At 43.1% G+C, this 21,474-nt stretch overlaps 1 protein-coding gene across 1 annotated transcript in view; it reads left to right on the top strand.

Annotated features, from left to right (window-relative positions):
• The window catches only part of LOC129111896 (rho GTPase-activating protein 6-like), a 35,623-nt gene extending 18,094 nt beyond the window's left edge, over window positions 1-17,529 (top strand). Inside the window, exons 2-14 of the mRNA XM_054624048.1 lie at window positions 2,561-2,720; window positions 5,989-6,060; window positions 8,648-8,796; window positions 8,942-9,070; window positions 9,174-9,369; window positions 9,489-9,544; window positions 10,037-10,187; window positions 10,307-10,455; window positions 11,779-11,958; window positions 13,032-13,123; window positions 13,213-13,463; window positions 13,586-13,669; window positions 14,302-17,529. Coding sequence (XP_054480023.1) covers window positions 2,561-2,720; window positions 5,989-6,060; window positions 8,648-8,796; window positions 8,942-9,070; window positions 9,174-9,369; window positions 9,489-9,544; window positions 10,037-10,187; window positions 10,307-10,455; window positions 11,779-11,958; window positions 13,032-13,123; window positions 13,213-13,463; window positions 13,586-13,669; window positions 14,302-14,894 — 2,262 coding nt within the window. The 3' untranslated portion in view covers window positions 14,895-17,529. The remainder of the gene's footprint in view (window positions 1-2,560; window positions 2,721-5,988; window positions 6,061-8,647; window positions 8,797-8,941; window positions 9,071-9,173; window positions 9,370-9,488; window positions 9,545-10,036; window positions 10,188-10,306; window positions 10,456-11,778; window positions 11,959-13,031; window positions 13,124-13,212; window positions 13,464-13,585; window positions 13,670-14,301) is intronic.
• Window positions 17,530-21,474: the final 3,945 nt, after the last annotated feature.

Raw genomic sequence — 21,474 nt, 5'->3', positions numbered from 1 at the left:
ATGAATTCTTTATTATAATATAATGTATAAATGGACAGTTAGTGGGAGATTTGGGGACCTTAGAATTAAATATCTGCTCTTTTAAGAAGATGTGGTTCTGTTGGCTCCATCAGACCCTGACTTTCAGCACGCATTTGGGTATTTTACAGTCGAGTGTAAAGCAGTCGGTATGAGAGTCAGTCTGAGGCCATGGTTATCTGCTGGAAAATGGTGGATTTCGCCCTCTGGGGTAGGAGTGAGTCACTGCCCTGAGAGAGGAAGTTCAACTATCTCGGGTCTTGTTCATGAGTCAGGGTGAAACTGAGCGGGAGATAGACAGGCATCAGCAGTGATGTAGGCGTTGCCGGGCTGGTAATGCTTCAGGGTCTGTAATAGCCCCCCCCCCCCCCCCCCGACCCTGCTCTGGATAAGCTGAAGAAGATCGTGGATGCTTATTTAAATGTGTGAAACTACAAAATTGACATGTGCAACAGCTCTAGTTTGAACACAACTGATCTGCATTGTTAGCCACAGAGATAGCAAGCCACTTCCCAAAGTAATGACACAGAACTGTGGTGCATAAAGACAACAAGTTAGACCACGATAAATGCTATCTTATCATATAACTGCACTTCAACATGCATCCATGCAGCCAAATGTTTATTCTAAAACCAACATCGAGATAATAAATATAACAGTGATAACACAGCGGTTGCAGATGTGGTGTGCCTTTTTGACCCCTTCAAAACTATATGGACACATATCCTCTATGACAAAGACAAGTGATACAACATCATCCAACAAGAATCTACTTTGTCAAAAGCTAAACTGTGCGGGTTGGTTTTGGAACGTCTCGGTTTGTACATTTGAATGGGCGGCGCTGCAGGTCACACAGGCTTTCAGCTCATTGTTGCCAGAATCCAGCATTGATTCCAGAATTTAAATCCGGCCCCTTCGTTCTGCTGTCAGCATTCCACGGGTTTCATAGGTTGACACTTAAGAACTGAAGCTCATCCATCCCCTTAAGAAATCCTGCTGGTCAGGACCAGCTCGACCGAGGAGGGGCCCCTCTTATTTAACTTTTCCAACTGTTTGTCTTTGCTTTTGCAGCGTGTGTGAGTGCAGGCATGTGTGTATGTGTGTATGTGTGTGCGCCCCCTTTCAAGCTGGGTGTGAGGTCAAGCGGCAGGGAAAAGGGTTTCCTCGGCCAGCGATAAGGAATTGCATACACACTAACAGCTGTGCTAGATGAAATGCTCTATCAAAAAGGGGGGGGGGCCAGCGCGCAACTCGCTCTTTGCGGGACCTCTGACGGACTCATTCATGCACACTCAGGTGGCTCTCCAGGTTGCCTCTGTCCACATCTTTGTTTTTCCTCCCACGGCTGAATGATGGCTCTGTTGCTTCACTGCACTGAGTGGGGTCAAATAACAAGAGAGCTGACAGCGGGAGGATTGACTTCAAGAAAATATGTTGATAGGGGCTAAATCATGAAGGGAAAAGTGACATAAAGTCTTCAGTGTGTCTCTGAGAAACCCATTTTTTCTAGAAGACGTGAAGAATAAACATCATTCAAGAGGGCCAAATGATTAAATAACATTTTTGAAAAGGTATAAACTGATGTAAAATGGTTTCTCTCTACTTGCAGCAGGACCATATATAAACACAGACACATTAGAGTGCACTTGTAAGCCCTCTGTCTGGATAAGGCATTAGATAAATTGCAGCAGTGTGTCCTCTCTTTCTCTTCCCCCGTCTTCCTTAACCTCTCCCTCTTCCTGACCTCTCCTCTCAGCAGACACAGAGGAATGCATGACCAGAGATTCAGATGACTCAAATGCTCATCAAAGCCAAAGCGCTCTCTGGGCTCGCAACAATTCATTACGATTCACTTCGATTCAATTCCACCTTGATCACGGATTAGAGCCAAAGCTGCGACGTAAACCTGTCTGAGGCTGAAAAATGAGCGCGGTGACTCAGAGTGCTTTCTATACGCTCTGGCCTCATAGTAACCTCATCTCTTCCTCCAGATATGCATTCTCAACGCCAGTTACGTGTGTGGAAAGCATATTGCAAATCCATCAGTGCGAGGACACTTCATGTCCCCACTTGCTCCTTTTTTTTTTCTCTCCGCCTATGTCTTTGTACTTCAACTTTATACATTCAGTTTGTCTCATGTTCTACTGCTGTGAAAAGGGCCGTCCTGCACACACGTTGTACTTTGCAGACTTTTCACATACGCTGTTTATCTTTTTGGACCGTTAGAGTTGGTTGTACTACATGTTATCTAATATAATCTACTCTCAAACTAATCATCTATGAGAATCATTTAAAAATGTTTTTTTCTAATCCTTTTTTTATTACTCAAAGAATGCAGAGGCCAAGAGTTTACTCAGTTTCACATGCATCAAGTCAAGGAAACCTTAATGTTCTTCTTTTTTTCCCCACTTACAAACATTTTTCAAGATGAAAAACAGTAGTAAGGAGGGGTTCATCATGTGATATGAAAACACACCCTACATTCAATGAATATGTTTAATGTTCTGATCCTAATCCTTGTGTTAACTCTTTTCTCCCTCAGGGTGATTTCACCTGGAGCAGCCTGTCGGGGCGGAGCGTGCGTCTGTCGCCGGTCGCCATCCAGAGCCTGTCGGAGCTGGAGAGGGCCAAGCTGCAGGAAGTAGCCTACACCCGATTACACCAGGACTATGACCTGGGATGTCAGATTACGATGCCAAAAGGTGTGAGAATGTGTGTGTCGGAGTTAAACGCTCAACTCAATTTGTATGCTGGTTAGTTCCAAATGGGTGGGATTCAGCATTCTTCAGATAGCATCAGCTTTTCAAGGCGCTTATATTTATGTGACTGTTAACTGCGTCGAAACACATCTGTGACTGTCTCCGGAGCTGTTCTATGTAGAAAACACTACCAATTTTAAATTCTGAACCAGAGTTTGCTGTTTAAGCTTGCACAGCTACTTCCATGTGTCCCATAAAGCTCGAGCCTCTGACCACATCCTATTTTCATCCCTCAAGTGTATTTAGGGGAAGTCATGTATGCTCTATGTTTGGGGAAGTTATGATAACACATGGATTTAGAAGTAAACCGTACTTCACATTGGGATCATGTGCTTCCTGTTAGCCCACCCCCACCACCCCCGCTCGTATCGACACGCGACTCCCTTTCCGCTGCGTTCAGTCACCCCGCTTGTCACCATGTACACTCTTTTAAAAAGTGGCACAAATGTTGTGGGCCTATCTTAAATCCAAACAACTCTATGTTGATCTTGTAAAGCAAACCATTCAGTGAGTAAGAGTTAGGAAAATGACAAAATTAGACAAATTAGTCCAGATATAGCAGGCGTGGGCACTTAACTGAAACTGGTTGAGTTGGTGGTTTGTTTCCCACTGGGCCCGCCCATGCTAAAAATGTCTACATGAATAACAGTTTATAGAAGACATGACAGAAGCGCGATCAGACTGAGTTTGTTTTTTTATTATTTATTTGGTATTGCAAATCCCATATATCCCAACTTCGACTCCCTAATACGCCCCCAAATACTATGGATCCTCTATTTCCCAAAATGCAACTCAATTGCATCTTTGGTTAGGATTCCCTTTCCTGGTAAATGCCCATATCTTTGCTCCCAGTTTGAAACACAGGCTTCCTGTTAAAAAACGGAGGTCTTAAGCCAAAACTGAGATGACCTCATCAGCCTCTTTTTCTCAGACTTTAGAGAGCTCTCCAGAGACAAAAAAAACATTATTCAACTTTTTTTTTACAGGTTGAGTAGTAAAGTAAACTGAACTTCATGTAAAATGATGAAACCCTTAGGTTAGCCAGACTTTATCTTGAGGAGAAAACGTGCTGTACTTGTGGTACTGTAGGTGTTTTTGCCCACATTTTTCCAGAGCAAACAATTTTTGTTTGCTCACTTTTAGCTCCAAATTAAAGTGTTTGTTTCAGTGGTTCCTAACCTTTTTGGCTTTTGGCCCCCCCTGAATGTTTTCATGTCAAAAAGTAATTTTCCCTCACTCTGATTAATTGATATGTTTTTTTAGAGGTCCGAGAAGGTAAAATGATCCAATTAGTCAGATTTGTAGAGGAAGAAAACAAAACATGGTGTACTTCTTCTGCATTCCTGTCCATCGTATGACCCTCCACATCTCTCTCTGACCCCTTGTGGGGTCCTGACCCCCAGGTTGGGATCCTTTGATTTAGAAAATATGGCTATGCAGTTGGCTTGTTTACAACCAGCATGTATTTCTTGCCCCACCAGACTTTGTTTGAGTCATTCAGCTGTGTTTCCAGACCTCAGCAATTACTTTGGTTCAAAATAATGTTATAATCGACAGAAATGAGACCCAAAGTTGGATTAAACCAGAATTATACTTTCAGCTCAAGAGTTAATCTTGTTATTAGAATGGTCTGTCCGTGCACACAGATGCACATCATGCAAGTGTGCAGCATTGTTCCCTGCACTGTATATGAGTGGATCGGCTGCCGTAGCAGCAGTATAGTGCACCAAGTGGATTATCCAGGGCCTTGCATTCCAGCTGAAGGTTAAACCTCTCCCCACCATGATTTAATGCGTACTTGTCTGTGTTGCTTATGAATTCCAGAGCCCCTAACAGCCGCCATGTGCTAGCTAGGGAAATATTTCAACTCGTGTGTAAGAGTTTCTTGTGCGTGTGCTGCTTCAGCATCAGCTTTTTTTCTGTCCTGCTGTTTCTCATATTTATCCCAGTGCCAGGGGTCATGTTTCTAGTGTTTCTTCAAGCAGGAAAAACAGATTGATAGAACCGAAAAGGGAGACAAAGAGGGATGGGACGAAGGTGCACTAAAGCAAGAATGAAGCAAAAGGTCCATCAGACGGTTGCACAACCGGTTGGGAGTTGGACTGGGAAGGTTTGGAGGTTCGGGGGATTTCCGAACGGCTTTCGGAGCCATCTGTCAAAAATCCAAACCATTTCCTATCTCTGCTTCTCTCCTGTCTCACTCTCTCTCTCTCCCCCTCGCTGCCCTCACTCTCCATCAGAACATCTGCTTTCTTTCTCCCATCTCACACCCCCTCACTCACCGTTTCCCACCTATTTTTCCTTCATTCACCCTAAGATTTCTCCTCATGTCCCTCTGACTCCCAGCTAAGAGTCTTAAAAAGGACACGTACGTACCTCATATATAACCACGGTGGCATTAAATTGATTATCAAAGAACAGCAGCCTGGCTGAACTTGTTCAGATTTGTCAGAGACGGTTGGACACAGGGGGAAACTGAAGCTGCTCCCTGACGTAACAGGCTACCACCTCGCCTGTTGTTGGGGCCGGATGAAGATTCCTGAATCCCGCAAGTGACTCATTTGATACAGCTGAGGGGAACATCTGGGGGTTCAAACTGAGGCTGCTAATCTAGCAGACCAAAGCGAAGGCTCTCTCAACGGGTTCACGATGATCTGATGTGTAAAAGAGTTGGTTTTGGATAGCAAAAAACCAAACAGCGGAGTGACCGAATGACGGCATTGAAAGCTGCTGAGGTTTCGAAAACTGACATCCTGGCCTGAGACGAGAACTCGGAGACTTTAAAGTTGCATGTGGCACGATTTCCAGATTTCCCCGGTCATTAAGCAGCGAGTTCAGGACTCATACATCATGTTGACAGCTGACAAGTGGCTTCCCTCCTTTCAGAGCACGGATGTAAAGCATTCACGTACACAAATTGCAGTTCATTATTTCCAAAAGAAGGAAAACCCTCACACATACAAGCCGGTGTAGATAAACAATATAAGTGATTTAATATGTTTTTCCTGCCAGCTAATACCGTAGCTGAACCTGTCTGACATTTCAGTTAAATGGATTTGAGTCCATTGACAGCTTTCCCCCGCCCCCGTGGCTTATTTATGTCTGCATTCCCCACATAAGCTTATTAGATATAATAAGCGCGATAAGATACGGCCGATATGGAAACCATTTGTTTCAAATGATTTATTTTCTTGTTTTTTTTCCGGCGCAGATGGACAGAAGAGGAAAAAGTCGCTGAGGAGGAAGTTGGACTCGCTTGCAAAAGAGAAGAGTAAAGACAAAGGTACGCCAAGTTCTTTTAACACTTTGCCAGTTTCGCAGGGATTTCTCTCTCCATCTCTGCTTTGTCACGTCTCTAGCGTCGCTGCCAGCGAGACAGAGGTGGTCTCCGCCCCTCAGGCAGGTGAACAGCAGGGTTATAAAAACACAGTTTCTGTTTACTGGGCTTTGACAGTTTATATTTAGCTTAAGTGGAGGGACTCCTTGTAAGGGGACTAGCTCTGAGAAAGCAGCCACTCTGCTGCACTAAGCAAAGTATATTTGGCAGGAAGAGAATCTCAGTCAAAAAAGAAGCCCGGTTGCAAAGAGGAGCAGGAGGCAAAATTATTATTTCTTTGTCAAATAAGCACTGATCCCAGGTCTGGTTTACAACAAATACACGTGGAAATGTCAAAAATACACACAGCAGTGACGTTTTTTTCTTTTCCCATGTAAACTGCTACATACGAGTAAATAGTGATGACTAGTTCACACTGGTGAGTTCAGTGGCTTTAGGTAAGTTACATAAAATCTTTTAAGCCATTGAGCCAAGCTTAGTATTTATGAACAGTTTCTAAACGTAGCAAGTAGGCAAACAGTATCCAGAAACCAAGAAACTGAAACAATTTGCATTATTTGTCATAATCAGTTGTATAAAAAAAATTGTTTATATATATTTGAGCAATATGCTATCAAAATTCTACGTTTTTTTGTCAAAATTGGACACAAAGTACTTCTCCAATTAGTACAAGAAACAGCTGTCCAGTTTTATATTGGGAAGATGATGAGGCTAAAGTATGACACAGCTGTGTTGTCTGAAATAAATGCCAATGCATTGGCCAGTCAGAACCTTCTATTGTGTATGGCATCCGAAGCAACTGTTTATACTGATTATATTGCTCCAGTTGGTGATAATGACGAGGCAAACTTATTCCCAGACCGACATATTTGTTTGTTACATTTCTGTCAGGGGAGAGCTCTTGAGTCTGGGTGTAGGTGGGCTGCCTGGCTCTACCCCTCCGGAGCAGATGGCTCAGATGTACCCGTGGTCCAACCTGCCAAACGGATTCTAAGTTTAATTTTCTCCCATGGTATCTGAATACAAAGGCCTGTATTTCACTTTGAAGCAGGCTAAGCCTTTTTTCTCTGCAAGAGACACACAGAGAGAAGAATGCTCGCTCCTTTGATGCAGCCACAGTAATCTGAGCTGTTGTGACCAGACCTCAGTCAAACTATATTTGCAAATAAGATTTAATATATAATCTGCTTTGGGTACTTTTTGTTTTACTTCGTTTAGTAATCAACTGTCAGTCAAAGTTAAGATTTACAAACTGGTTTCTTAAACACTTTTTTGGCACTTGTAATGTCCTGTGTGGTAAACTAACATGTTATTTTTAACTTTCCTGACTTTCTGCGTGGACTTACAACACATTCAAACGCACTGCATCGACATGAATGAGAAATTATTATTAAAACAAGAGTGCTGAAAACCTAGACTGATGCTGTAGGCCTGGAAAATGTAGGTTTATGAAAAACTGACATGTGGTCTGGCTGTGGATGCACCGTGAAGAGCTTTGCATTACGCTGGAAAAGAACTGTACGTTATGCGATCCAGATTGTGTATATGTGCACGTCTGTGTTTGTGTGTGTTAGGGTTACATAAACCCTGCTAACACTTTGAGGTTGCAGAGCAAATTCGTTGTGTCACAGCGTTAGTGGTTATGTTGTTCATGAACACAGCCTTCCACTTGTGGTTGTGGAATGCATCTCGCTTTCTCTCCCTCTGTTTTCCTCCGACTCTCACACACACACACACACACACACACACACACACACACACACACACACACACACACACACACACACACACACACACACACACACACAGAACAGCTGGACTGTTTTTTTCTCAGCTGCTGGGTTTCTGTATAATTGAATATATAGCCTGTGATGGCCCAGCATGACATCATTCCTCTCTGAAGCGTATCTTTCAAATGCTTGCGTCCTTCAGCAGTACAGCACACATTTGCACAAGTCCCAAGTTAATTACAATGGTTTTGCTTCACCAGATTTTTGTGTAAACTCAATTCAGAATGAGTCTGTTGCTCTTCCTTGCCAAAACAAACGCCACTCTGCCTCTTGTCATGCTCAGAAACTAGTGGAAATGGAACAAAGGAATACGATTTGCGTACATATGTGTCAGCGCTGAGCAGCTTCTAAAAATGGCACGGCGTTGCTTGTGGGTGCGAGTGATCAGGGTTGTGTTATTTTGGTCAAAGGCAATAGAATTAGTGGTCCGTCTTAGTCACGTTTGCCAACTTTCCTTCTGTGATGTCTTATTTTGGAAAACAGATGTACTGTAGTAGTGCAATACCAGTTTTAACTGACATAGTGAACATGTGTTGTGAGTCTATTTCATGTAAAAGGGGAGCTCCTACAGAAGTCACATGTTAAATTGGATGTGTTTGATGTTTGATGTGTTTGAAGTTCTCAGAGATTTTTTGTGATAGAGTTTTTCTTTCTTGTAGCTAACTAATAAAGTTTTATTTCTTGTCTTTTTGCCCTCATCCCATTTCTTTCCTGCCTTTATGTCTCCACTACATTTTTCTCAGAATGCATACCCCAAGCCTTCAGTATAGTGCTCTCCCAGGTCATCGCCAATGACAGAACACACAGGCAGCGACAGGACGGCTATCGTCAGGACCCGCCGCAGCGCGAGGAGCACAAGGACTCCTCTGACCTCGTCTCGTCCATTTTACAGGTATATCGCTTTATCTACCTCTCCCTGGGTTGCCTATTTACTTTTGTTTGAGGCATTTTTAAAGACAAATATCTACATAAAATAAGACATATTATACACTCTGAAGGAAAAAACAAATCTAACTTTTGGATCATCTGTCCTTTAGTTTGCCACCAAGCGTCCGTCCACTAAGGAGTTATCCAGCAGTAACTCCTCTTTGAGTTCCACATCGGAGACAGCCAACGAGTCAACGTCACCCAACACGCCTGAAGCTCCACCCCGAGCACGCAGGAGGGTGAGACAAAATAACATAAGTAACCCCAGAGAGCAACAGAAGCTTGGATCAGGTGTTTTATTCAGTTGAACCTGTCTGAATGAAATGCACGGTTAACCTTCAGGGAGGCATGTCAGTGGACTCGATCACAGACCTGGACGACAACCAGTCCCGCCTGCTCGAGGCCCTGCAGCTCTCTCTGCCGGCCGAAACGCCAAACAAGAAGGAGAAGCACCGGGACAAAAGGCTGAGCCTCAATCCCATCTACCGTCAGGTGCCCCGGGTGGTCGACAGCTGCTGTCAGCACATTGAGAAATACGGTGAGCAGCTACTTTCCCAACTGTCACCAACATATATCATCTCCTGTTACGACTACGACAGGCGCTGGAGACAGCTATTGTTTGCTGGCTTTGAGTTGTTTGTACCCTTATCCACTCAGGTTTGCAGACTGTGGGGATCTTTAGAGTGGGAAGCTCCAAGAAGAGAGTCCGACAGGTGAGGTCAATTGGTGTTTTGGTGATGATTTTGCAGAAAGTGAAATAACTGTTCTGTGCGAAATCTTCCAATACAATCTGTTATTCAAGCATTCTCTACAGGTCTGTGTTGAAACAATCCAATGTCAACATGTATGCATTAGCCGCCATTGTCAGCGTATTGTGAAATGAAAAAATGTGTTAGCTCAATTTGAGATGAGTTTGAAAGCAGGTATACAAGTGCTGAGCACATGAAGTCTATACATTTATCATCATGGCCAAACCTAATTCCCTGGAAGTCATCCAAAAGTCAGATCCTAGAGAATAAGATGCGTACTGGTACAACTAGTTTGTTTCTACCAGGTCACTTGGAGGTCCAACAGGAAATGAGTGCGTGTGGGTGTGTGTGCTACCTAGAATATAATGTGCATTGTTATATGTGGAGGATGTTTCTGATTCCCCCTCTTCCTCTCTTTCTCCTCTGCCCTCTCTTTTCTTAACTACCCAACTGCAGCTACGTGAGGAGTTTGACCGCGGCATCGACGTCCAGCTGGATGAGGAGTTCAGCGTTCACGACGTGGCTGCTCTGCTGAAGGAGTTCCTCAGGGACATGCCCGACCCGCTGCTCACCAAGGAGCTCTACACGGCCTTCATCAACACCACATGTGAGCGTCATCCTGCCTTTATTCCCCCTTCTCCACATGACCTCCGTTCTCCTTTTGTTTCTTCATTCTGTTTCTATTTTCTCACTTGTTAAACCGATCCTTCCTCATCTGTGTTGCAGTGTTGGATTCAGATGAGCAGCAGACTGTGACTCAGCTACTGGTCTACCTGCTCCCAGCATGCAACAGCGATACTCTCCATCGCCTCCTGGAGTTTCTGTCCACCGTTGCCGACCACGCCCACGACCGGCAGGACAAAGACAGGCAGGAGGTGAGCGCCAGCTTTTTATCAAAAGAGGGAATATGATTAAAAAAATATCCTTCATTAACTCCATGAACTAAAAAGCAGTATATAAAACAAAGACGAGGAAAAAGATCATGTGCAAATCATCCAAAGCAGTTGCTTTTAGTCACGTTCAAACAAGTGCAAACAGCTTATGGACGACTCACTGGCGTTTTGCTTGCCTTGTGTTTCAATCTCAATCGTGAGGACATTTCCAAAGAAGTAATAGAAATCAGTTTGTGTGGCTGGTATGTCCAAATATTCATCTAAAAGTGAGTCAGCGTTGGAGGATGGCTGTCGACTACAAGTTAGAAATTGAAACTGTTGGTTTTGAACCCGTGATAGAGGACACAAGGGGAATAGAGGTCAGGATACAGGAAGGGACATCATGACCTGTGATAGTTTAAATTGTAATCAAATCTCCTACACTGCCTTTAGAAGTCTTTAATTCCCATATCATGTGCCTATCAATCTCACCACTGTGTGTGTGTGATGGTCAAGTGTGAGAGAGAAGTGTGTTTCGGCATGTTTGTGCACAGATGGAAATGTGTTTTTTTTGTCTGTGTATGTGTTTTTTCCCTTCACGACTCCACGGCTCCAGTATCTGTATCTGAGATCGTGACAGGAAGTCGGAGTGTTTCACACCCGGGCCCTGGAACAACACTTCTATACTTTTGGCCGCTTGCGGCTCCCGTCTCTCCCCCCTGGCTGGGAGTGGAAAGGGAGGAAAATTGGAGAGAAGCAGAATTATGAATTCTCTCTCTAAAAAAAACATTGTTCAAGCTGAGAAGGGAATGTAACTTTAGATGCTAATTGTGTCACAGGATGTACACCATCACCCAACCCTGGTACAAACTGTTTCAGATGTCATACACTCCATCACTTTTAGTGTTGACAAACCCCATGTGCCTCTCTTTATCCATCTTTTGCTCAAAGTGACAAGAAAAGAGAGGGGGGAATGTGACAAGAGAGACAGAATGTTAGAGGGAGAGGTGAGAAAACAACATGAAAGGATGGATGGAGGCTGTAGATGCAAGTGGGAAATAGAGGAAATGTCTCAGAGGACGGTGTAATTGCAGCTGTGTGATGTCATTTCTGCAGTACTTTTCAGGTTCTACAGCCTCTCAGCCTCAGAGCTTTTCAGACCTGTAGTTTGTTTGATTTTTTTACTTTTATTTTGAAATTGAATCCTATCACAAATACAAATATACATATTATTTGTAATTTACATACAAATAAAGTATGTACAGCCTCCTCATTGGCTTACAGAGAAAGTACCTGATTATTTATTGTTTGTTTCTCCAATGACAGATAACAGGGAACAAGATGACGTCTTTGAACCTGGCCACCATCTTTGGCCCAAACCTGCTGCACAAGCAGAAGAACTCGGACAAGGAGTTCAGCGTCCAGAGCTCGGCCAGGGCCGAGGAGAGCACGGCCGTCATCGCCGTGCTGCAGAAGATGATCGCCAGCTACCAAACCCTCTTCATGGTCAGTCAGTGAGCACGTTTCTAACACCCACTCACTTCCTGCTTTCATTCTCCCGCTCCTCCGGCTAAACACACACACAGTCTTACATCCACTCACGCACACTTTCACTCTCACATTCCTGCGTGGGCTTAAAGGAAGACAATCCCTCCTGTCTTAGCAACAATGGTTGTGTCTTAGGTAATGAAAACAGTTTAGTGAAGACACAGAAACAGAGTCAATAAAGGAAGTGAGAAAATACAAATAGAGTGCAAGATGACGGATGGATGGAGTGTTTTTGGTTTAAGTCATACCTGAATTCTTCTGAGTAAATGTAACAAGAAAGTAAACTCTTGCCAGTTAGCCGACAATAACATGAACTACTTTTCGGTGCATTACTTGGACTCATATTTTCCAAAATAAAAGCTGAAAATTCAGGTTTTAAGAGGCGACAGCTTTCTCGAACACTCCAGACAGGCAGTTCAGGTCATTTCAGGTCCGAAACCTTAAACCGTAATGTTTTGTAATCTGCCACTGCCGTTCCCCTGAGGCTTACATTCCTGCCTTAAGCCAATGAAGAGCTATTAATCGCTTATAGTGAATTGGAACCGACTTGCTTAGTCTTGGTGAGTAGAAACAGATTTGTAGGCAGCTCAAGTTCTGTGAATGGCGTCTGAAATTTGTTTCGTAACTTGCTTTTGTCTTATTTTTCAAAGCACTTGAGGATGAGAATCATTTGCAGACGCTGGGTGTTTGGGGCCGTGTTCTTCATTATAATCCGCGTTTAATGAGCATAAAATAACTGTTATTACCCAAGATCAGATTAAGAAGTGCACTGGGAATGAAGGCAACAAGGCAAAAGAGATTCATGTTTGATAAGGCTAGATTCACGTTTTAGTACATTGAACAAAGAAAAAAAGAAATTTGTACATGACCACCGTTTGGAAAATAAATGTGCTGTAATTGTAAAGTTGACTTAAGCAGCTTAACTGTGGTGGTATGATCTAAAACAGGCATATGAGTAGAACAGAAAAAAAAAGGTCCTCGATTCATTTATTTCACACAAATTGTTTTGGTAATAGTTGACGTCTTTTTAGGTGCCTCCTGATCTGCAGAACGAGGTGTTGATGAATCTGTTGGAGACGGATCCAGATGTGGTGGACTACCTTCTGAGAAGAAAAGCCTCACAGTGAGTTCCACACACATAAACACATGAGGCGTTCACATGCATGTGGTCTGCTGTTTGCCTCCTTCCAACCCTTCTGTAATTAACAACAGGAGTCCCGACCTGTTGCAGTCAGAGGAGCCCTTCTCCCTGAGCGAGCGCCATTCCTCCAGCGACTCCAACAAGGTGTCCAGCGGTGAGGTGTCCCCGTATGACAACAACTCCCCGGTCATGAGTGAGCGGAGGGGGGAACCGGAAAGCCCGGGCAGCGAGCCGCTCTTCCGTGTCCCAGAACAGTACACTCTGGTGGGGCAGGTGGCCGGCTGGAGCAGGGAGCCCGGGGGAGACACTTGGGGCAGCAAAGGTGAATGAGTCCCAGATCTCAAAGTTTATTTGCTGGACATACAAAAGGAATATTATGGAGTAAGTCTATCTGCTTTTGATTATTGTGCAAGAGGAATTTGACCTCTCTTTTTCCTCCTTCAGACGCTATATCAGAGGAGCACGCTAACATTTGGGGGACGTGGCACACTACGCTGAAACCAACACTCAAGGACCACGCATACACAGGTGAACTGTTTTATTGTGGTTGAAGAGCCGGAGCAGTGAGTGCTCCGCGCCTGGTGCTGGTTATTAAAGTCCCAGTGAAACAGAAGTTAGAGCTTCTTTAGCTTCTGTGCTGTGATGATTCCCCAGTGAGAGGGAATATTTGGAATAAAAAACAAGGAAACTTTAGCTATCCAGAGGGAACCAAAAGTCCTGCTGTGTTTTTTTTGGGACATTTTTTATAGCAACTGATTCCCATTGCCGGATGAATTACTTTAACTGCTAAACTTTCTGAGAGGGCAGATACTAATCTGTAATTTGATACAGTTGCAGTTTTTTAGTCATCATGCAACACTGTCTGAATTTAGTTCTACTGTGTTAAAGTCACATGCAGAATTCTGCAGAAAATGTATTTTATTCAGCCCAAATAATTCCAAAGAGTTTGTAGTTAAATTGACCAATAAAAAAGAACACTTAGGAATTGTGTTTATCCTCTATCTTTCCATTAAAGATGAAATAAGGCCTGGTGAAGGTTTGTCAATAAAAGCATTTCTTTGTACATTTTTATGTCAAGCACAAACTAGTGACGCGTGTATCCCTTGTTATTCACCAAACTATAATTAGACTTGCTGATGTAGTTGATGTTCTGTTTCTAGGTTCCCATGGCAACATGTCAGAGGGAAGCTCCCGCAGCTCACAGGAAGGTCTCGATGGACTCCATGGTGACGGGAGGCAGCAGGCAACGCTGCATCGGACTCAGGCCGCGCCTGGCATCGGCGAGTGCAGGCCCCACCCCCCGGTCACCAGAGTGTGTACCAGCCCTCATGTGGAGCCGGGGCTACCACGCCTGCAGCTCAATGCCAACCAGTCCATGACGTCACACCTCAACAGCACGCAAGGCCACCATCGAGCAAGTGGACACGCACTTAACCCGACCTCCAGACCTCAAGGCGGGTCGAACACCGGCGATGGCGGCCCTGCTGTGCTTAACGACAGCCGCTACCCACCCCCTTATAGTGCCCACCACCGACTGGCTGGTTCGCAAAGTTCACCTCAGTTGGCGACGGCTCAGCGGCCCCCTCTCCAGCTCGGGAGGGCAAGTGCGGCGCAGAGTAACTCGGCCTTGACGACAGAGAGCCAAATGGTGCCGCAGAGCCCAGAGTGGCAGGACTGGCAGAGGGACCGGTGGCAGATCTGGCAGCTGCTGTCCTCGGACAATGCTGACGCACTGCCTGAAACGCTGGTGTGAAACAAGACCATGGACTTTAATCTCTGTGGAGATTCTTCTCTGCTCGCCAACTGATGGCACGATCAAACCCCGCCAATGACAATCGCTCCCTACCCCTCCCTTCATTTCACGTTTTCTCTCAGTCGGCCTTCCATCCATCCATGGATTTCATCCTTTCCATGAACCCTCTGTGCTTCTCCTGCATCCTGGCGCCATGGCGTTGTTGTTTACGTGTGCAGCTGCTGCCTTATACAGACTTTTACATCCAAGAGCCACTAGTATTTCTCCTTTAAAATGGATGTTGCTTCTGTTCCTTGCCAATTATGTTTTGATTTTATGCCCACCAGATATACCTCAAAAAAACTATCCTTTCCCAACTCCTCAGAATGTTAACACAACCTTATTTTCTATTCACAGTGACTTCAGTCTTCATATCTTAATGGAGAACAATAGGAAACCATTTGTTTCTTTAGTACGTTATATTTTCAATTCATCATTTTTAAGTTGTTTTTTTAAACTCTTTTTCACCGTACAGACACTAACATGTACCCATTAGTAATTGCTGCTAAGTGTAGAATTTCTGTGTTCGGACTGGTAATGCAGTTCCACTCCTGTCAAATGTTGGATTACTTTAACGTCAGATTACGTTTGTTGTATATATACAAACATACTTACCAATATATATATGTAAATTGACATGTATAAATTGCCAATCTGCTAAAAGTGAGTCAGCCCTTTAACCGGCGGTCAACATGTTGGTGTTTGTCAGACTGCTGAATCGTCTTTAATATTGAATGTAGTATATTTCACTTGCGGCAAATATGCTTAGACCTAATTATAAAGCACTGGGCTGTAAGTTTGCTTATATGTGCTTGTGCCACCTGCTGCACGGCAGGAATATTGTGCCAAAGTCTCTTTTGTTACTTCAGGATTGTATCGTACCATTGTTGTCTTTTTATCAAGTTTTTCCTTTTGGGAAAAAAAAAAGACTTAAGAGCTTGTGACATTTGCAGGTGTTTGGAATTCCAGCATACAAGTATAAGAGTCACGAGGCTCATTTTAAGACACAAACATGAGTTCCACATGGGGATCATATTTCCAAATTAAAATAAAGACGTTATAAATATCTAAATATTTGTTAAACGTCAGCATGTGCATGCAAATACAACAATGTAGTGTATAAATGAGAACCAGTGTGAGGATTGGATATATGCCAAATATTACTTTCAAATAATTATTAGCTTATGTCTGAAAGGCCAGAGGTGAAGAATTAAGAGAGAATCTGGTAAACCGTCACGTGTCTAAATGTATCGTCTTTAAATTTATAAAATGTTTTCTCACATTGCAAAGATTTTTTATATAAAAAATCCGTCCATTTGGTTTCCTGAGATTGAGAATTATTTGAATGTATTATTTGACCTATATCTGGTTACATCAGAGCAAAGTATGAACTACAGTCTGGAACTACATTTCCCAAGTTCAGTGTAACTACTGCTAAGGATTCACACTAAAAGTATGCATTTCTCGAAGATCAAAATAGCTATTTTGAAAAAACAGCTTTACTTTTACTTACGGTGGTTAATAACAAACCAATACAGTATGATGATGATATCAACAGTACTACATTCACACGAATCACTCTCTGACTGACCCGTGTTATTATACCTCTCTTGCGAGACTGAATGTCCCACCTGAGCCCGTCTGAAAGTTTTGAGGCCATTTTCTAGGAATCAATCAAATTCAAAACGTTTTAATGATTCTGAAGTGGTCCAACTGTGGTGCCAATAAAGAAAAGAAAAAGAAAGCTTGCTCATATATTTTGTCATTTCAATTCCAGTATTGTTGCTAAATCAGATGGGGAAAGATAAAAAATATATATATATACGACCACAATATACCAGCCCAAATCCTCTCAAATGTCAGTCAAGTGGGTATTTGCTGGCAAATATTTCACATTTTTTCAAGTTACGGTGTAAAATTTGAAGCCACGTCAGCAATATGTATAATCTTTTTTTTGTCTTTCTAATGCGGTCACTGTTGTGTGACTTGTCAGTGGAAAAAAAGCCTCACAAGTTGCTAAAAGTGGAAGGATTGTGGAAAGGCTTGCGGCGCCATCTATTGTCAGACCATGAGTACTAGCATGTTGCTGCTTCCAACAGTTCACCGTTTCCATGGGATCCATCTGAGCTCCGTTTAGAAACCATTTAGCTCGTGATTATAAGCACCTTTTGTTTTGTGAAAATCTGTAAATCCGTGTGAGGAAATAAACGTGCTACAGGTCTTGCTCTTAAAAGTGGTTTCTCAATGCATTGCTCAAGGTTCATGTTTTGTGAATTTTTTGTATTACTTCGTTTTCTATTGAGTGTTGTAATATATAAATACAGTATAACAATTTTTATTCAAGGAGTAAAAAAAAAAAAAAAAAAAGAGGAGGGAGTAATCCTTATGGTCCTAGCTGTGTCTCCCCAAACCAAGACCACGTTTGTCTTGTTGACTTCACTATCAGACTAAGAGAAACTCAGTGTTCTGGTATTTTATTGTGGATATTTTTGGTGGGAATTACTGGGTCCAAGTTGTAATGGAATGTCTGGTAAATGCTTTTGTACTGCGTGTCATCATCAATATGCTACAATGGAATTAAATATGATAAAGTTTACACATGCTGTTGAAGTCAGTGCTTTGGAAAAACACGATTGCATATACTACATCATATTATATTGTTATTGTACAGTATGTGATATGCAAACCTGTCTCCAACTAAATGACGTTCCTATACAACTAAACTGCCCTCTCAATTAAGTTTCAAGGGAAATGTATTTTTCCCCTGATTATAGTGGCAGTTTCAAACTGTATTTTATAACAGTTTGGTTAATGTCGTTAATTTAAACAAAATAAAAACTTTACAAAACTACATCGTTAGGATTAGTCAACAAAAGTACAGTAACTTCATTAAGTTTAGGCAATAAATCTACTTGTTTTACAGGGGACACAAACAGCAGTCTTCTGGGTGAAGTCCAGTGTTTTATTAATCCATCTGCAACCTAGACCTCGTCCCAATGCGGATTTACACAAGACTCATTTGAAACGTATTTGTGATACAACAAATGCAAACGTAATCCACAATAAAATCTAATCTAAATCTAATTCTAAATGTAATTGAATTATGTATGGGAACGTTTTTTTTTAGGACACAAGGCTGGTAATATGACATAGTATCATAATAAATACAAATACAATACAAAATACAGTTTGTTACATGTATGCATTATGTCGTAGTATGACCGGAGATCTAATCAGTCAGGGTAATTGATAACACCTGTGTAGGTGTGCAGGAACACAGGAAGCAATGTCAACGAGCCAGCATGCACAACACAGATGCTGAGCAAATGGCAATCATTATTAGTCCTGGAGCTGAGCTTTCTGGTTTGTAAATAAGCAGTGTGTAGAGTTCTATGAGTCACGTCCACGTTGAAGCCATGTGTTGTAGTGATATTTTCTAAACAGAAACCGTTGCTTTTTAAGCCAAAGTTCACCAGTTAAGTACTTTTTAAGATCCATAAGAACCACGAGTGCTGGGTGTGTCTGCCTGCAGTTCTGAGCGGGTTTGGGGATAGCTGGGAGATTTTTTTTTGCCATACCATTATTGTTTATGTGGTGTGCGGTTACAGTAGTGTAATCTCTCAGTCAGTCGTCCACTTGAGGATCCACAGAGCTCCCTCGTCTACGCCGTTACACACACACACACACACACACACACTGCACTCACTGATCAGGTTTTGGTCTTATAAAAGATAAATGGAACATAACTTTACGTTTTCATTATAAATTGAAGAGGTATTTTTCATTTTGAAAAATTGACATTTCCGCGTGCAAACAAAATTTCAAAGCAATACTCAGTATTTGCTTCTTGCCTCCATTATTTTGGCAGCGTATGGCTTCAAGAAAAAGATCAAAGCGGCGTATAGAGACTGCTGACAGATAGGAGGTAGGAGATAGAAGAGGAGATAAAAGGCTCCTTAGGGTCAGTGAAAAAAGCAACGTAAGCCTGAGAAGGATGTCATTCTCAGCCCTAAGCCCTGACGGCGGTTTCTCTGGCTTCAGCTGCAAGGACAAACGGAACAAAAAAATCGGAGTCACTCGACCGTAAATGTCAAAGTGAGGCGTGAGCAGACAGTTTCACCTTCAAAAAACCTGACGGAGTTCACAAAGCCCTTTATTATACCTGAAAAAATCTGAGAAGTCTGAGAGTAAAGTGGTGCAAAGAATAAAGGCGGAGGTCTAGTGAGCAATGGAAAAATGTCAAGATTGCCATACGAATCATCTTTAAAACAAAACAAAAAGTATATACAGGGCTTGGGCCAAAGCAAGTCAACAAGTCCTCGGAGCTTGTTTCACACAGAGAAGATGTTCAATTGTTCTTTTTAACAACTTAACAGGATCGGTGCATGCTAATAACCCAAGTGGAGGCACGCATTGCTGCGTGCTTGGCTGACATCTCGAAGTGCATGGCGACACACCACCTGAAGCTCAACCTGGACAAAACCGAGCTACTGTTCCTCCCGGGGAAGGGTTGCCCGCACCGAGACCTGTCCATTGATGATGCCATGGTGACGCCAACTCGGACTGTGAGGAATCTGGGTGTGACCCTGGACGACCAACTGTCGTTCACAGCAAACATTGCATCGGTCACACGCTCCTGCAGATTCCTCCTCTACAACATCAGGAGGATTCGCCCCTTCCTCACTGAGGAGACAGCGCAGGTGCTCATCCAGGCTCTGGTCATCTCCCGCCTGGACTACTGCAACTCACTACTTGCCGGAGCCCCGGCGTCGGCCATCAGACCTCTGGAGCTCGTCCAGAAAGCTGCAGCACATCTGGTGTTCAATCGGCCCAAGTTCTCCCACACAACTTCCCTTCTCCGTTCTCTACACTGGCTCCCTGTAAGAGCTCGCATCCAGTTTAAGACTCTGGTGCTAGCCTACAGGGCAGTGAAAGGAACAGCTCCTTCCTATCTCCAGGCCATGGTCAAGCCCTACACCCCCGCCCGACCACTTCGCTCTGCTGCCTCGGGGCGATTGGTCGCCCCGTCGCTCAGAGGTCCCTGCGGCCGATCCACCCGGTCACAGCTTTTCTCTGTCCTGGCCCCTCAGCGGTGGAATGAACTCCCCACTGACGTCAGGACAGCAGAGTCGCTGCCCATCTTTCGGCGCAGGCTGAAAACTCACCTCTTCATGAAGTACTACCCTGAGCCTTCCTCGTAGCACTTATTGCATTCGTATTAGTTTGTTGCACTTATTGTATTCATATTAGTTTGTTGCACTTATTGTTTTCGTAGTAATTTGCTTCTGCACTATACTTTTGCTCTGGTTTATGCTTTTAGATGCTTGTTTAAGAAAGGAGATGCACTTATGACTTCTGGTGACTAGTAGTTCTCTTGAATACCTATGTTGAATACACTTATTGTAAGTCGCTTTGGATAAAAGCGTCTGCTAAATGACTGTAATGTAATGTAATACACACAACGCTGTAAAATGTGGATCATTTCATGTGGGCATCACCCCGGATGGAGATGCCACTCTCCACCAATTTCGACCACAAATCAACAGATTTCAAACCAGCTCAGGATTCCAAAACCTAATAATCAAGCCTCCCATGGAAAAATGACGTCACAGTCCTGCAGGGGAACTCAAGAAAACTGCAAGCCGAGGCCTCCTGTAGCTGTTGAGGTGGTCCTGTACAAGATTTTTTGGCAGCTAAATGGAGTGTCTTTTTCAGTCCTTGAGCAACTCTCCTAATAAAATGTGTCTGTAGTGCTGGAAAAAATATATATTAGGAATATTTTACGGCTCAGATAATGTGTGATGTGTTGGTTGTGACATCCCAGTTCTACCACTAGAGGTCAGTCGAGAGCCTTGGATAGTTTGAAGCACAAACAAGGTTTGAGATCAAGGCCTCATTTTTGTGTTTCATATCACCCAAACCACAAGTGATAAAGAATGAATTAAACAAATATAGTTATGGAGGGTGACAAATACAGGTAAGTCTATAACAAAGATTAAAAAAAAAGAAATATGTTTGCTAAAGGTTTAGTGATGGAGAGAGAAACGGAAAAGGGAATGGGGGAAATAAAAAGAGGAAGATTAAAAGATTTCATGGCTTTTGGTTTCAATTCTCCTCAGCCCTGCCTGATAGCATATTAAATCACCTCAAGAGACCCCCCAGAAAAGTGACATTAGCTGCTAGGAGACCATTAGACACACTGGGAAAGGTAATGGATGAGCATTTGGGCGTCTAACTCTGTATTTGAGGGGACACGGACTGGCAGATGGGAGCGAGCTAATAATTGAAATAGAGACAATGTGCTCTCGTTCCTCTTGATGAACTTGGGAGAATAATGAGAATTAAGTCAATTTAGCCATTCCTCTACTCGCAGCTTAAAAGAGTTCTTATCAAGTCTGGAAACTTTGTTAAGTCATTAGAAAACTCCCGATGAGATACAGGCAGCGCACAAACAACCCAGGACCTTTGTATTAGGTGCATTTTTCTTCCCTTTTCGACAGCTACCTCTTTCCACTTAGCGCCTCCAATATTTATCGGAGGA

Source organism: Anoplopoma fimbria, chromosome 22, assembly GCF_027596085.1.
Source record: "Anoplopoma fimbria isolate UVic2021 breed Golden Eagle Sablefish chromosome 22, Afim_UVic_2022, whole genome shotgun sequence".
NCBI lineage: Eukaryota > Metazoa > Chordata > Actinopteri > Perciformes > Anoplopomatidae > Anoplopoma > Anoplopoma fimbria.
Note: the sequence above shows the minus strand (reverse complement) of the source record. Positions and strands in the feature narration are given on the sequence as shown.